Source organism: Apodemus sylvaticus, chromosome 16 (assembly GCF_947179515.1).
Source record: "Apodemus sylvaticus chromosome 16, mApoSyl1.1, whole genome shotgun sequence".
NCBI classification, from domain to species: domain Eukaryota; kingdom Metazoa; phylum Chordata; class Mammalia; order Rodentia; family Muridae; genus Apodemus; species Apodemus sylvaticus.
The window spans coordinates 4,320,327-4,336,020 of record NC_067487.1 but is presented as its reverse complement, the minus strand read 5'-3'; the positions used below and the strand labels follow the sequence as shown (position 1 = coordinate 4,336,020).

Below are 15,694 nucleotides of genomic sequence, written 5' to 3'. Positions count from 1 at the left end.
CTTGAGTTGTGGAGCTCACATGAGCCTGCAATCTGGGACGTGAGCACACTGTCAGCTACTAAGGCACAGTTAATATTGGTACGCCTTTGCTGTGTTCCTTTCAGTGTCTGGTTTGTTTTTGTTTAAATGAGATGTCGGGGACTGGAGTGGGTGGTTTCCTCACTGGCAGCGGCTTGAGCACCTGGTGCCCACACTTCGCAGGCAGCACTGGAGCGGAGGCTGCTGCAGAAGCAGATCTGCGCCTGCTCATGTTTGCTATATGGCACTAGGAAAGGAAGACACAACTCGCTGTCCATGGTGGAAGCATCCTTTATTCATAACAAGGGACACCGTTCACAGAGCAGTGACCTCACACAGGACACCAAGCGTGGAGATGCTCCACAGGAGTCCGAGGACCAGGACACAGCCCACACTAGTGATGGTGCTGCTTGAACTGCAGGCCGCAGTAGCCACACGTCCCTGTTTTTGTTTCTTTGTCCTGAAAAAATTCAAAAGGAATTATCTCATACTTTTATATTTCACCTCAAAATCCCAATTAGATAGCACACTGAAAATCAGGTTGAACTTGAAATACACTGTCAACTAGAAACTCCCATGAAAACGCAAGGCAGGCTGAACTGTGAGCTGTGGCTGTTAACTGGGACACCCAGAGAGCCAGTGCAGATGGCTGGGAGGGAAGGTGAGCACAAAGAAACAGCAAGCTGCTGAGCTCCATACCAAGTTTATGTACACCTTGGGGTGGCCCAGGGCACCACCCCCTCCATCACAGGCTATGATACGGTGGTCCACCTCATTCACAGGCTGTTGTGCTATCAAATCAATGGCAAAGTTCTCATTCACCTAGAATGAGGAAAAGAAAAGAAACAGAGAAACACAAAGTCTTTATAATTTCACACAACTTACGTGTACAGCACCCACCCAAATCCATTAAGTCAAATGAGCAATGGTATTCAAAACACAACTGAGTCAACTAAACACAGGCAGGCACACACCATGTGTCCCTGCAATAGCATATTATCCTAAACTTTCAGACTCGGAACAGGATGAATTCTCCCTTTGTCCTTCCTTGGATCCAGTAACTGCTGAGACCTGGCTTCATTTTGTGTCACCTGCTCTGCCTCATACCATCTCTCCACACATGCACTTACACTTCTCCCAAACACAACAGAGTATAGGTGACCACTGTGCCTGAGTCTCTATACATTGCCATGTGCGAAATTTCCTCAGAATGTGATCTCAGGTAATGATAATGGAGCACAGGTGAAACAGTACAAGAGGCTTGTCTAGATTACAAAGGCCCCATCCCATTCCACTTTGTTTGACCAGTGACCAGCGTCTATGTTCCCCAGGCCCAGGAAGAAGAAGCTATGGTGGCTCCTTGCTGTGGTCGATGGCCCGGGATGTCCCCATACCCCTTTCTCTTTGTAACTAGTGTTCTCAGAGTCACTCACTCCTGGGGTCATGTGCACTCTGGAGCTCCATGTCTGTCAACACCAGCTGCCACTGTAGCACTGTCTGTGTTCACAAGACAAGCCTCTCAGAGCTTCCCACCACGCAGTCTATTCATGAATAAAGCAAGAGGTACTGGATCACTCCGAGAGAACCCACCTATGAAACCATCAGGGCCCGATGTTATGTGGGCATGTCAACACTTTGCTTCTTTATGGATGCTGGTCTGACTTGGGCCTACATTTCTGGGGTCAGTTTTAGTTAACTATTTTCCTACATAATTAGCCATTTGTTAAAATTTCCAATTTATCTGCAAAGGTAAGTGGTGTGGTCACTTGATGATGCTTACATATGCCTCACCAATTAATTACTCTTCACTCTGGCCACTCCTATGTCTCCATCAATCAGATAGATTACTGAGTAGTGAATGACCAGCATCTCTTTTACCAAGTTTCTGCTGAGACCTGGCTTCATTTTGTGTCACCTGCTCTGCCTCATACCATCTCTCCACACATGCACTCACACTTCTCCCAAACACAACAGAGTATAGGTGACCACTGTGCCTGGGTCTCTATACATTGCCATGTGCGAAATTTGAGAGTTTACTCTGAGCACTTTCCTTCCATTTCACAGCTGAGAGTTTACTCTGAGCACTTTCCTTCCATTTCACAGCTTTCTCATTTTTTAAAATGACTCAAACATCCTAGCATGAAACGCACAGTCAAGAGACTAGAAAAGGCTATGGCTGCACAAGACTGTCTCACAGCCTACCACCAAGATGAGAGAGGGCTAATACTCCAAAACTGCACACTGGAGTTCCAACATCTATTCATGCTCAGGGACAGAACTGCACAATATCTGCATGCTACAAACTGTTCTGACTGTGCACATACAACCTTTATACACACCAGGCCTGTGAGCAGAGCCCAAGTCCCTTCATACATGCTAGGCCTGTGAGAGGAACCCACATCCCTTTACACATGGCAGGCCTGTGAAGACTTCATGTCTTTGGCCTATCAAGCCTTCATGCAGATCGGGCCTATAAGCAAGACTCTGTGTCACTTCACACATGCTGGGCCTGTGAGCCACCCTCTGTATACTGGCTATAAGCAGGAAAGGTCTGTGAATTTCCCATCTTGAACCTTACCAGAGTGGCCTTAAGATGCCGCACAAAAAGCCATCCACTGCTGGAACCAGAGGCTGTTCAGCCCCTGCACTTCCCGGGGTACAGACAGGGAGCCATAATACCACTCTCAGATCACAGCCCACAGGCTGGGGAGTGCGAAGCTGGGTGTGACACCTACAAATCTGGCCCAGGAAGGAGTGCAGGGGAAACATCACTGCCATAAAGATAGGACACTGGCCCATCTCACCAGATCCCTGAGACCCACATTCATAGAAATATGTACATTCTGGGAAGGCTTAGATATGCTTAGGGCACATTATCGATTATAGATTACCCCTGAGTACAGCCTCCCCTTTGTGGTTCAGCACTGCAGACATTATGGAAGACACAGAAAATGAATGTGTACTGCAGCAAAAGGCATTAGGCATATTCTCCAGCAGTAATTCAACATGCTCCCCATATACAGTCCCCATGAACACAGTCCTCTGTGAACACAGTAGCCTATGAAGAAAGTCCTCCATAACACCATGGCCTGTGAACACTGCTCTATGAACAGTCCCCCATGAACACAATACTCTGCAGTAACAGTCCCCTATGAGCAGTCCTTTGTGATCATGGTCCCCTGTGATGGGCACTCCTTGACATAAGCATCTAGAACAGCTAGGAAAGGCTGCTTGTTCTAGGCACTCTGCAGTAAAGGCAGCAACAATACAAACAAAGCCCCACAGTGTAAATCCTATGAGTCTGCACAGGTGACAGCATGTCACAAAGGCCGCACTAACAAACGCATAGGAATCCAGCAGGGCAGTTGCGATGCCTGGCCGTCTCCTTGTGGGAAGGACAGCTGACACCTCCACGCTGGTGACTGACAGGTGCCTGCCCTCCTGTCATTTAATCACTACTGCAGGGCAGCCCTGGCCTCCCATGATTAACATCTGCTCCTAGGAACTTGGCTCAAGGCAGGAATACAAAGAACCCAGCTGGTAAACACCCCAACCACACATCAAGTATATACTGTGCTTAACCAGGCCCTGCCCTGCTTCTTCCACCCAATGCAAGGGGGGGGGGGGAAGCACTACCGGGGCACCAGAGAAAGCCACCAGGAAGGATTGTCACGGACCATCACAGTGCTGTCCAACACTGTGACATGTGTCCTTTACATGGGAGTGAAATGAAACTTGAGAGCCACTCTTTCATTTTCTTCTTGACGGCCAGGTAGCTTAGCAGAAGGATACATGAGTCAAGTTCATTTGTCTACAATCTGGTTTCCTATAGGGTATGTTCCTTTATTTCACACTAGGATGGAATTACTAAAGATAAAACAAAATGTTATGAAATACATCAAGATCAATGTACAACTGAGGCTACATGTCACCCGGATAACTACCCAATGCTGTGAGTTCCCTGAGTGGAAGGCTATCAGTGTAAAATTAAATCAAAGTTTGGGTCAATTATCATTCAGATACCGTGTGTGTGTGTGTGTGTGTGTGTGTGTGTGTGTGTGTGTGTGTAACCTGTAAATCACAAGCACAAGTGTAGTAGTGCCCACAGCAGCCTCCAACATGTATATGACACTAGCTTTGTCCTGGCTGTTGAAATTTGCAGTTGCCCTGGAGAGAAGTTACACCACTAGCCCCAGGTGGGGGTTATGAATTTATTAATAAACACCATCCTCTGAGATCCTGACTTATCACCAGCATTTCTGACAGGCCACAGCCTTCTAAATTCAAAGTACTTTATGGTCAAGACTCTGAGGAGATTCTGTCCCTTAGGGAAGTCTGTTTCTCAACCTTGACAACAGAAAATCGACACAGAGATGTAAACAATAGACCATCTTGAGTGTCCTATACTTGGCCCAACTGCTTAGTTTCAAACTGTTAAGTAATACCTGCCTTCTAAGGAGCTGAGGCAGCAGCAGCTCAGAAGTCAGGGCTTCCTGACCTTCTGTTTTGTCCTTGTCTGTGACCACTGGGTGCCCACGAGCCCCACAGGTGAAGACCTGAGCTCCTGCAGGGAGAAACATACTAGCCTGGTAGCCCGGAGTATGACAGCAGAAACAGCAAAAAGTCCTCAACTGTGTGTTGGCAAGACTGCTGTCACCGCACCCCTGGATAGGACTATACTATAGTCAGTACATGCTTGACAACCATATAACAACTGTCCTTCCTCATCCTCACTCAAGGGTCCCAGGGTACCATCTGCTCTAGGACATCAGACCTGAGTTCTGACTCCTTTTTTACAAGGTAAGAAGCACTGATAGATCCTCTCAGGATGAAGATGCACCAAAGACGGGATCCTGAGTCCCATGCAGGCACTGAAACTCTCAGGTCATGGCTGGCCAGGGTCCTCTCAAATGCTTCCCAGCCTTCTAGCAGACTGTCCAGTAACCTGTCATCCACAACCTCCAATCAAATACAGATACAGCTTATTTACTAACCTATGACTAAAAACTCAGAGACTAGAAATAGAGGAAAACAAGTCAAAGAATGTTCAGGGGAGAGAAACCACATACTTCAGTGCAAATGCAGAATTGCAGCATCTTGGGGAGCCCTCTGAAAATGAGGATCTGAGTAAGTCCTCAGATTCCAACATGGTTCACCAACTCTGTTAAGGTCAAGTACAGCCATCAGGAAGAGTGTATGTGGGACTTACACGTTCTTCTGCCGAGCTACAGGGCTAGTGGGAGTCTCTTATGGGTATGGTTCAGAGGCCCAACACTTATCTGGTACATGTAGTGCCTAAGTTCCACTCTCAGCACTGCCAAAAGGATAAAAAAAAAAATGCCAAGACTAAAATAAACAAATATTGTGACCTACCCATGAACAGGGAATTTGTGTTTAAAGACAGAATGGCTGAGCAGACACCTCATCAGACAAGTGTCTGCCACAGAAATATGCACCCAGACAGACAGTGCTGTACCAGGACAAGACACCAGGACAGTAGTGAGTCTGAGCACCACCCATCAGGGCAGGGCAGGGCAGGACCAGGTCAGCTCCCTGTCAGCACAGTGTTTCTGTCCAACCACACTGGCTCACTCTACCATTTCGTTTACCTTTAAACTTCCCTGTGACCCACAAGGCTACCCAGAAACCAAAAGACAATGAAGCTGGAGACCATGCTCAGAGCTTCACAGCTGCTTGACCCACAGCCCTGCCACAAGACACTTAGCAAAGTGAGGATGTGGAGTCCAGCCACACCCTCAATAACAGCATCTGTTAATGCCCAGGACACTTGGGAATAAATGCAGCACCTCTGCTGGGACAGACTTCCCCATTTCCAGGAGCACACTGCAAAATAAAAGCCACTGATCCTGTCCATCCTCTCAATACGCATTAGTGTCCAACTTCCGATGTCACATTTGCACAGTTAACTGGAGAAAATAACTGTCATGATGGTGTACTCAATTATCCTGATACACAACAGCACACTGGAGAACTGGAGGCGGAGGTGTGCACAGCAGGGGGTTGTATGCAGCAGGTGTCTGACACCACACTGAAGGACAGTAGGCAGGAGCACATGCAAAGGCCACAATGATGAGGAATACAACAGCACCTAAAAGTGAACAGAGATGTGTCCTGCCACACTAAGGGCAGAGGTCACTACTCCCAAGGCAATCCATCTCCTGGACACGTACTGTGACAAATACTATGAAAAACACTCAGTATTACAAATGAAAAAACTGAACTTAAGAAGTAGCAGCCTATGCTACTCACCCTGAAACTGTGCTAGCAGATAAGTTCCCTGACTTCCACCCACTTAATGCAGACACACCACCCACTCATGCATAGACACATTCATATCCTCCACTCCCTCTCTCCTGGCAGACATTAGAACCAATCCAAGCATTCTTTCACTGAACCTGGAGTGGACTTCAGGATCCTTCTTGCAGTATAAGCAAGGGGAGAATACAAGTATCTGTGCCTCTTATTCATTAGGTGTATCAGGATTCTGGCTGAAACTTGAAAATATGACCTCCCCGATAAATAATGCATAGCAAGTGAGTCTGATACATAGAACTCAAAAACTAGACACTGGGACAATGTAACCAAGATCAGAGAGGGCAGGGGAACTCTGAGTTGGGATGTGGTAGAACAACAACAAAAAAAGCTGACTATAGAAGTAAAGAGTGTGACTGAAGGCAGATATGGAAAGCCAACAATTCTGGAACCACAGAGGATAGACTGCGATCTACCATATTACAAGGAAGAGACCAGGAGCCGCAGATGCAAATGTCACAGAGAAACTTAAGCTACATAGGCAGAGGAGACCACAGCCTTCTTTTCTTCCCCTAGCAGGATAGCTACATGTGTCTGAACTAAATAACCTTTCCCTATGTGGGAGACTGAATTTACTGGTTACCCCTGGGAGAGCATAGCACAATTAATTTGATGAAAACTACAAAAACCTTATCTCAAAAAGTCATCGGAAGAGTAAATTTTAATAGTATGTCTTCCTTTAATCTAAGAGATATCGTGCTGGCTAGTTTCAACTTAACACATTCCAGGATCATCTGGGAAGAACTCTTAATTGAGAAAAATACCTCCACATGATTAGCCTGAGGCAAGTCTGTGGGGCATTTTCTTGGCTAATTGATGTGGGAAAGCCCAGCTCACTGTGGGCAATGCCACCCTCGTCCTAGGTGCCATAAGAAAACAGGCTGAGCAAAACATAAAGTGTACGCCAGTGAACAGCACTCCTCCATGGTCTCGCATCAGTCCTTGCCTCAAGTTCCTGCCCTGACATCCCTCGGGAATATGACCTGAGAGTTACAGAATGAAACCCTATTGTCCCCAAGCTGCTTTGGGCCATTGTGTTTTCTCTCAGCAATAAAAAATGCTATGACAAGTACCACACTGGAAACAAGATTATGCTTATGAGAACATGAACTACTATTCCAGGATGCTCTGTAGTCTGAGAGGAGGGGAAAAAAGCTGACACAATTTATATTTAGGACTCTGGGTTTTCTAGGGTGGATGTGATACACGTGAGAGTTTCTTTAGTTCTTCCACTTAATCGGCACTTGCTAAGTATCGCTTCCAAGAGGGAGCCTGGGGCCAACAATGAGAATATGCAAATACCTTTGAGGAACTTGAGCTACCTCAAAGATGGGCCCAAGTATAAACATGAAATCCACTTGTTTCTTTATACTTTACACAGAGCTTAAAGGTATTTATATTCAATACCTCAATTGTGCCTGTGTTTTCATAACAATCCACCAGCCAAATAAGGTGCAGAATTCACTGTGGTATATTAGTGCTTAATACACTTCAGACATTAGAGTTGCTCAACCTGTTTAAGTTTTACAAATTCTTCTATCTTTCACTTACCTCTTTCTGACGATCTACAAAACGAATCCTCCTGTAGTCTTTTTCATCATACACCTGAAAAAAAAAAGGACCATCTATTATTTTTACAGTCGAATTCTACATGAAGTCGCATATTGACTGAAAATATTATAGAACGATGTTCCCCTTGGCCTACACTCATTGATGAAGAGACAGACCCACTAAGAGGCAACGTGAAGTTGTACTGAACAGTCTCTCATGGGGATGACAGACTGGAATGCAGACTGGGGACAAAGCTCCTGCCTTCACAAGTAGACAACTCCAATAGGTGAGATTTCATTTCAGTGGACACAGTTTTTCATTTTTTGGCATCATTATATTGAAAGCTAGGGTTATTTCTCCACTAGTGAAATGAGTAAATTCAAACCAGATTAGATTATATTAAAGGCAGGTTTATTGGGAAGCTGCTCTCAAACCAGTTCACTAGCCACAAGCACCAAGGCCAGCTCGGTCAGCACCTTGGGGATGAGGGGGAGGGAGGGAGAAAGAGAAAGGGCGAGAGCTCAAGAAAAAACAGGGCGGGGAAAAATCAAAACGTCTAGAGTATATAGAGAGGAGCCTCTGGTGGAAGGGCAGCCATCTCCTGAGCTGCAAAGTTCAGAGTTAGGGCCAGGGTATGCCAGGTAGGGAGTGAGGAATGCCGAGAGAACCTGGATACCAGGTCTGCTTTGATATGTAAACCATGCACCTCGGTCCCTTGTCCCGGGGTCCAAAATACAACAACCATTGTTAAAACGTGAAACGTAATATAACGATATGGCCTAAAGAATGAGTGGATAAAGCCACCAGCTATAAATCAGAGCTGGGCAGCGGGCTGCACCCCAAGGTGAGCCCAGTAGGGCCGCGCGCTAGCCTGGCAGAAGCACACCTTGCTCCCTGCTACCGTCAGTCTTGGGTTCCAGGCATGGCGGGCGCGGCCGTTACCTGGCCGGTATGCGTGATCTTCTCTCCGCTCGGTGACACTCGCACCCCGAAACCCCGCGCAGCCCTGGGGAGAGCCAACAGCCGGCGGAAGGTCAGCGCCGCCGCCATCTTGCCGGTGACTCCTGACCCCGCGCGTCGTACAAAGCGCCGGCGCAGGCGCACAGCAGGCGGCGGTGAGTACTGTGGAACTTATTTCGTCCTGTGGCTGAGCGAACCAGCGGCTAGCGGGCCGGCTGTACCTGGCTGGGACACAGAACTGCAGGTTAACTGTGCGTCGTCGTATTTAAAGGTTACTAGCGTGACAATGGCAGTGGAGGAAGGAAACTGAAGATGCACTGTGTGCACTTTTATGGCAATGGAGAAAATGAGGATTTAACGTGGGTTTTTTTTTTTTATTGGTTTTGTTTTTTCAGTAAAGAAGTAAGTTGTTCAACAGAAGAAGAAACAGTACATGCAGTCAACTTTCCTGGCCGTGTATGTTGGGGTGGGAAAGGAAGCCTTCTGAGCATTTTTGCAACGAAGCGGTAGTGAAGTTTCCAGTTAGACTGCAAGGGAGTTTACCCAGCATGGAAAAGCAGCCCGGAAACGCCCTGCTATGTAGAGACCTGATGCAAATCGCAGTCTTTAACTCTGGAGAATGTGTTGGCCTCGCCTGTCTCATTTGAATCTGAGTCAGAACCTTCCTCAGAACAGCATACACTGTCAAACCCCAAGGTAGAGTGAACATCTTTGCCAGAAGTAGACAGGTAATACCACAGACCCAGAGCAGGGGCAGGTCACTAATTCTGAGAAAGTGTCAGAAGCTATAATGTATCCTTTGGGATCTCTTGGCCCGGATTGGAGGTTTTGACCTGGCATCTACCTTTCTGTGCTCTGCCATAGCATAAGGACTAGGTGAGTCTGAAGACAAGGAATGACCAGAGAGGGCCATAAGACACAATGAAAAGTCCTCACAAAGTTGAAAAGTGCTCCAGTAAATGTGGATCTAAGATGTCTGGGCTAGCCTTAAGCTCTGTAACCCAGGATATCCTAGTACTCACCATCTTCCTGCCTTAGTCTTTGGAGTGCTGGGATTTCAGACTTATGTCACCACACCCTGTTCTGCAGATTTGTCTCTTTCTTCCTCTTTTTAAAAGATTTATTTTATATGTATGAGTGTATATATTTATATATGGCCATGTTGGGGGGGTACCTGGTACCAAGAAAAGGCCACAGGATCTCCTGACAGGTCCAGTTACAGACCATTTGAGCAGTTGTGTGAGTGCTGGGAACAGAATAGTGGTCCTCTGTAAGAGCAGTCAGTGCTCTTAGCCACTAAGCCATCTCTCCGGCCCTGATGAATCTCTTTTTAAACTCTAACACCCAGTCTGTATATGTTTTCACACACATGTGAGTTCACACACACGGGTGCCAAAGAGCACAAGTGGAAGTTGGAGGAAGCTGGTCTCTTTTTCCATGTGAGTTCCGGGGATTGAACTGAGGTCCACAGACTTGCATGGCAAGCACTTGTGACTCCCAGGCCATCTCTCTGACCCACATTATTTTTAAAGTGATAGAACTCTGGGGTCAAGGTATTCCCATAGGTGCTTAGTGTGAAGGGTGATTCTGGGAGCCAGAGAGGGCTAAGGTAGCCTTACTGGTAACTACCTCTGCTATACATAAAAATAAGATGGGTAGATTTACAAATCACCTGGAAGCCATATATATGGAAATTAATTGTACACACACACTATATATATATATATATATATATATATATATATATATATATATACTGTGTGTACAGTTAATATGCTTTATATTAATATTTAATATATCAGTATATTTATATTATTAAATGTTTGCTGATTATATTAATAAATATTATTTATATATAAATATTATATAGTTATTAATATTTATATGTATAAAATCAGTGATGGTGTAGGTCTTTCCACACTCCTTGATTCTTTTCATAGTTTGCGGGTAGGGACTTAACTAGCTAGGTTTCCCATGTGTGCCAGAATGTCTCTTAATGGAAACATATGACCTGTACATTTTGTCTGGATGTTGGGTTGTGTTTTGTTTCCAATATAGTCACTGCTGGCAGTTTCTTTTACCATCAAAGCCTGCTTTTTTGTCTTTTTTTTTTTTTTCTCCCATGGGCAAAGGTCTTCCCAAATACGCAGCGGTCTCAGCACCTGCAGAGGCAGAGCTTAGAGTGCAGGATTCTGGAGAAAGAATACGGAGACAAGGAAGGCTTTCTCTCCGGAAGCATATTCCTCAGTTGTCCTCCGCTGGTTACACGCAATCCCACGTGACCATACGCCATCTTTCTTCCTGGCAGTGGCGTCCCACCCCCACTGCGCAGACGCGGAAGCTTCGGTAACCGGCGCTCTAAGTTGATTGCGGACCTCTCCACCGCTGACACCCCTTCCCAGGTGTGGGTCCCGGGTTCCGTGGGGGCAGGCAGAGGCGCGTGGCAGAGCTGCTGGCGGGGAGAGCGGGCGGGGTTCCTGGCCGGGCTGAGCCTCCGGAATCTGCGGCTTCCCGGGAGCGCGCGGGCCTGGGCACGTGGGGACGCCGAGCCCCGAGTACAAGCCTGGCAAGTGTGTTCTGACCTCTAACGCCAAGTAACCTTTATTGGGGAGGGCCTAGGGATAGTCAGACGTGCAGCACCCGATGACCAAGCTTCTCTCCCCCCAGGTCATGGCCGCCCTGCTTGTACGGAGCGTGGTGGCTTCGGTGGTGGACCCGTTCCTGCACCTGAGTCGCCTCGCGGTGAAGCCCCGAGCCTTCTCGTTTCTGCTGGGGACGTTGCCAAGCGCCAAACCCTGCGCAGAGGTGCGCTCACTTCTCTGTGGCTGTCCTTTGCCGTCCCTGCAGCCCTCGTTGGGCTTCAAAACCAAGGGTGTCATCAAGAAGCGCTGTAGAGACTGCTACATGGTGAAGAGGCGTGGGCGCTGGTTTGTCCTCTGTAAGACCAACCCCAAGCATAAACAGCGACAGATGTAGCCCTTGCCTTCAAGCAGTGTATATGGGAAATTAATTTCACCTTTTCAGAGAAAAATAAACTTAAGCATTCTATAAAATCCATGGGCCTTAGGGCTTTATTGAACCCGCTTTCCCCACATCGTAGCCCAATTCCTTCACATCTAATCAGACCAGAGCTGCAGTTGGGGAAGGATTGTTACAGTTCCTGTAGCTGTGTAAGAAGCAGGAATACAGAGCCAGCTTTATCTCTTGAGACATGATCTGGCTCGGTAATCCTGATTGACCTGAAACTTGGAGAGAACCTCCTGCCTCTGCCTCACTGCCGTTACCATATGCATCAGATTGTAAGTTCTTTAAGAGGCTGCCTGAGCCAGAAGGCTCCTGCGAGGTGCACACTAATCCCAATTTAAGAACAAAGGATGTTCTTGTGTAGCAACTATCCCAGTCTTTGCTCAAGGAAAACCTTGTTTACATAGAAATGTCTTTTGGATACCAATTAAAAATGTCGTGAATGTTCTTACACTCTGGAGTAGCAGTGTTCTTTATACCACCAAACTAATGCTTTCAGGAGGAGGTTAGTACATTCTCAGTTCAAAGAAGGTAACAAATCATGCTAGCTTCTGCAGGGAGTGCTAGGACACCAACAATTTTTCAAAGCTTGTAGTTGTCACTGTTAAAAGGTGGGCCTGGGATTCACGCTCCTCCTAGAATAGGTCTTTGGCACTGTGCCTTTTTTGTGGTTCTAAGTCCCATTAATCTGTTGAACTTCAGGTTCACCTGGTGTAGTCCGATTCCAGACTAGCATGTTTTGTGGCCCTGTGATTTATGTAGAGTGCTGTGAACGTGCTATCCCCTGTAAGGAATTATACTTGGTAGCTGCTGGTACCCTCTATCGTTTTCTTGGAGTACTGTGAATTCAGAGATAGTTTGAGAAGATAGCTACAGGAGATAGCCATTGCACTTTCCTGGGGTTTTACAATAGCTGTTAGGAAGGGTACACAGCTGATAGTTAGTAAGCCTGAAGGAGTAAGAGACTTTAAGAAGAGGGGTCCTGACAGTGATTAAGGGAGACAAAGAAACCATGTGCTATAATCTGTTGCATTTTGAAGGCATGTACAAGCATACATGTAAACCTGAAGCCTGGAAGAGAGTCTGAAGACACAGGAACAGTTGGCAGCTTAGTAGGAGAAGGACCTAGTACAAACAATAGTGTGAAGCAAGTTCTCAGGTTCATCATCTACACAAGCTCACATGCTGATGGTTTACATCCCAAACTCTACAGAAAGCCTTGGATGGTCCCAGCCAGCAGGAGGTGAGGAGCAGGAACCCACCTAGAATGACAGGACCAGCCTGGCCATAAGCACCCTTCTCATGATAGTCACTTTAGTTCTGCCTTTTGGACTCAGGAAGCAATGATGGGTTATAGGATAGCTAAGATGTGAATCCCAACTCCACCATTTTCAGTTGTGTGACATTCTGCTCTGGGTGCCTCAGTTCCCTGGCAATAAGATGGAAAATTATGTTTCAAAACTATAATGTTAGAGTCAGAAGGATGTGGCATGCAGCAGATCCTTAGTGAGTGTCTGTCACTGTATTAGTAATAGAGGATGTTTGGTTTCAGGCACCTGGACAAGGGACTGAGGTGCATATTTTACATATCAAAGCAGACCTGGCCTGCCGGTTCTCCTGGGATCCCTCAGTGCCTACCTGTCATACTCTGCCCCTAACCCTGAACTTTCCAGCCCAGGGACTGGGCTGCTCTTCCCCTGGAGGCTTCTCCCTAAATAATCCAAATATTTTGGCATTTTGGTCCTCTCCTCTTGTTCTTCCTCCTCCTCTTCCTCCTCCTCCTCCTCCTCCTCCTCCTCCTCCTCCTCCTCCTTCTTCTTCTTCTTCTTCTCTCTCTCTCTCTCTCTCTCTCTCTCTCTCTCTCTCTCTCTCTCTCTCTCTCTCTCTCTCTCTCTCTGCATGGGTACACCTTTCTTCCCTCCCCCACTTTCCCATGATGACTTCCCTGGCCTTGATCCTTGTGGCTAGTGAATTCACCCATCCGAAAGCAGCTTCCCAATAAAGCTTCCTTGAATATAATCTAACCTGACTTGAACTGACTCATTTCACTGAAGGTGGAGAAATAAACTATCACAGGACATTTGTCATCCTTTTATTTCCATAATTCTCCAGTCAAAATCATTTCCAATAGAAATAAGTAAACCTTAGAATAGCCTAACTATTAATCCTAGCCTCTAGCTATTGAGGGTAGGGCCAGGGTGGGGGTAAGATTTCTGTCTGTATGAAAACACTCAAGGCTATTTGGAAGAAGTAGAAGATGCTAGGCTCACCTCTTGGGCAACTCTCGTGGTACACAGTTTTGAGTCATTGGGAAGAGCTCTGTGAGGAGGTTTGTCTGATCTTCAGGGCACTAACTGTAGTCCTGCCTTCTGGAGATGGCACCACATACCAGTGACGGTGACCCTCCGAGGCTGTTCACAGCACAGAAGATTCAAGCTGCCCCACCAGCTTCCAGGTTGAGTAGGGAGTAAGGGCAGACATAACCTCTTAGGGCCTGGCTTCTGGAATTCCAATGTCAGGTCTGCTTTCTCAGTTCACGCAGGCTCAAGAGATCCCAGGTTCCAGTCCTCTGATTGATCACACCGACAGGACAGAGTCGGTGGGTCCTGCCCTAGCCACTAGGATCAAAGTTACACTGACCTTATACCTATGGTCAGCAGGAATACTTGGAGGTGGCTATGCCAGGCCTTTGTGTCTTGACTGTGGCAGAAACAAGCTTCAGGAAGTCTGATGGGAGCACACTTTACTTCCTTCCGTTGGTTGGTCAATTTTTACTTTTGCCACTATGAAAAATTTAAGTCTTAAAATACTGTACCTAAATTTAAATTTTTAAAGCCTTAAATTTACTGACCTGGTTTTTCCTAGAAGAGCATTTAATTCTTTGAGTAAGATGCATAAAAACATCCGTTACATTAGGTCCTTTGCCTGGAACAGCTTCACATGTTCTGACTGGACCTTGTGAGCTCTAAGGGCCAAATGAAAACCTGAAAACCAAGAGACTGTCAATAAACCTCTGCCTGCACTGGGTGCTGGGCACTGGCCAGAGCAGCCCTCCCTTTGGTACCCTTCAGACAAGCAAGCTTCCTACTAGCAGTCTTTGTCAGGGTTTGTATTCCTGCACAAAACATCATGACCAAGAAGCAAATTGGGGAGGAAAGGGTTTACTCAGTTTATACTTTCACATTCATCACCAAAGCAAGTCAGCACTGGAACTCAAGCAGGTCAGGAAGCAGGAGCTGATGCAGAGGCCATGGAGGGATGTTCTTCCCCTGGCTTGCTCAGCCTGCTCTCTTATAGAACACAAGACTACCAGCCCAGTGATGGCACCACCCACAATGGGCCCTCCCACCTTTGATCACTAATTGAGAAAATGCCTTACAGCTGGATCTCATGGAGACATTTCCTCAAGGAAAGCTCCTTTCGCTGTGATAAATCCAGCCTGTGTCAGGTTGACACACAAAACCAGCCAGCACATAGCTGATGCTTCTTGTGCTCTCCAATCAGACCTGATGCTTCATGAGCACATCTCCCAATTGACCCCTCAGTATGTTACCTCCCTGACATCTCAGCAGAACACTAGTGTCCCTGAGAGTCCACTACAGCCTGCAGGTCACACGTGGCCTGAGAAAGCTATGAATGAGACCTAATACAAACCTGTAAACGTACTTATAACATTATGAGATAACGTTTATGTGACTCAATTTCACTTGTTTTATGTCAATGTTAAACAATGCAGACGTATGTGTTCTTTCAGCCCATGGCTGAGAATTGTGTACTCCTTATTTATGCAGAGTGCCAGGAACTGAGG

At 46.6% G+C, this 15,694-nt stretch overlaps 2 protein-coding genes across 6 annotated transcripts; one reads left to right on the top strand and one right to left on the bottom strand.

Moving 5' to 3' along the window:
* Positions 1–293: 293 nt before the first annotated feature.
* Ndufs6 (NADH:ubiquinone oxidoreductase subunit S6) lies at positions 294–9,004 on the bottom strand. The gene is made up of 4 exons (XM_052159818.1): positions 8,845–9,004; positions 7,903–7,956; positions 718–840; positions 294–478 (listed from the first exon to the last, which is right to left on the bottom strand). Exons 1-4 carry the CDS (start codon positions 8,950–8,952, stop codon positions 413–415), a joined length of 351 nt encoding a protein of 116 aa, XP_052015778.1. The 5' UTR covers positions 8,953–9,004; the 3' UTR covers positions 294–412.
* A 25-nt stretch (positions 9,005–9,029) lies between these two features.
* On the top strand, positions 9,030–12,339 carry Mrpl36 (mitochondrial ribosomal protein L36). 5 transcript variants are annotated; one of them, XM_052159813.1, is made up of 4 exons: positions 9,030–9,113; positions 9,258–9,318; positions 11,171–11,264; positions 11,530–12,339. In XM_052159813.1, exons 2-4 carry the CDS (start codon positions 9,296–9,298, stop codon positions 11,836–11,838), a joined length of 426 nt encoding a protein of 141 aa, XP_052015773.1. In that variant the 5' UTR covers positions 9,030–9,113; positions 9,258–9,295; the 3' UTR covers positions 11,839–12,339. The 5 variants fall into 5 exon arrangements, with proteins under 5 accessions (XP_052015773.1, XP_052015772.1, XP_052015774.1 ...); XM_052159812.1 differs by lacking the exon at positions 9,030–9,113 and having other exon boundaries at positions 9,258–9,558; XM_052159814.1 differs by lacking the exon at positions 9,030–9,113 and having other exon boundaries at positions 9,260–9,558; positions 10,995–11,266.
* Positions 12,340–15,694: the final 3,355 nt, after the last annotated feature.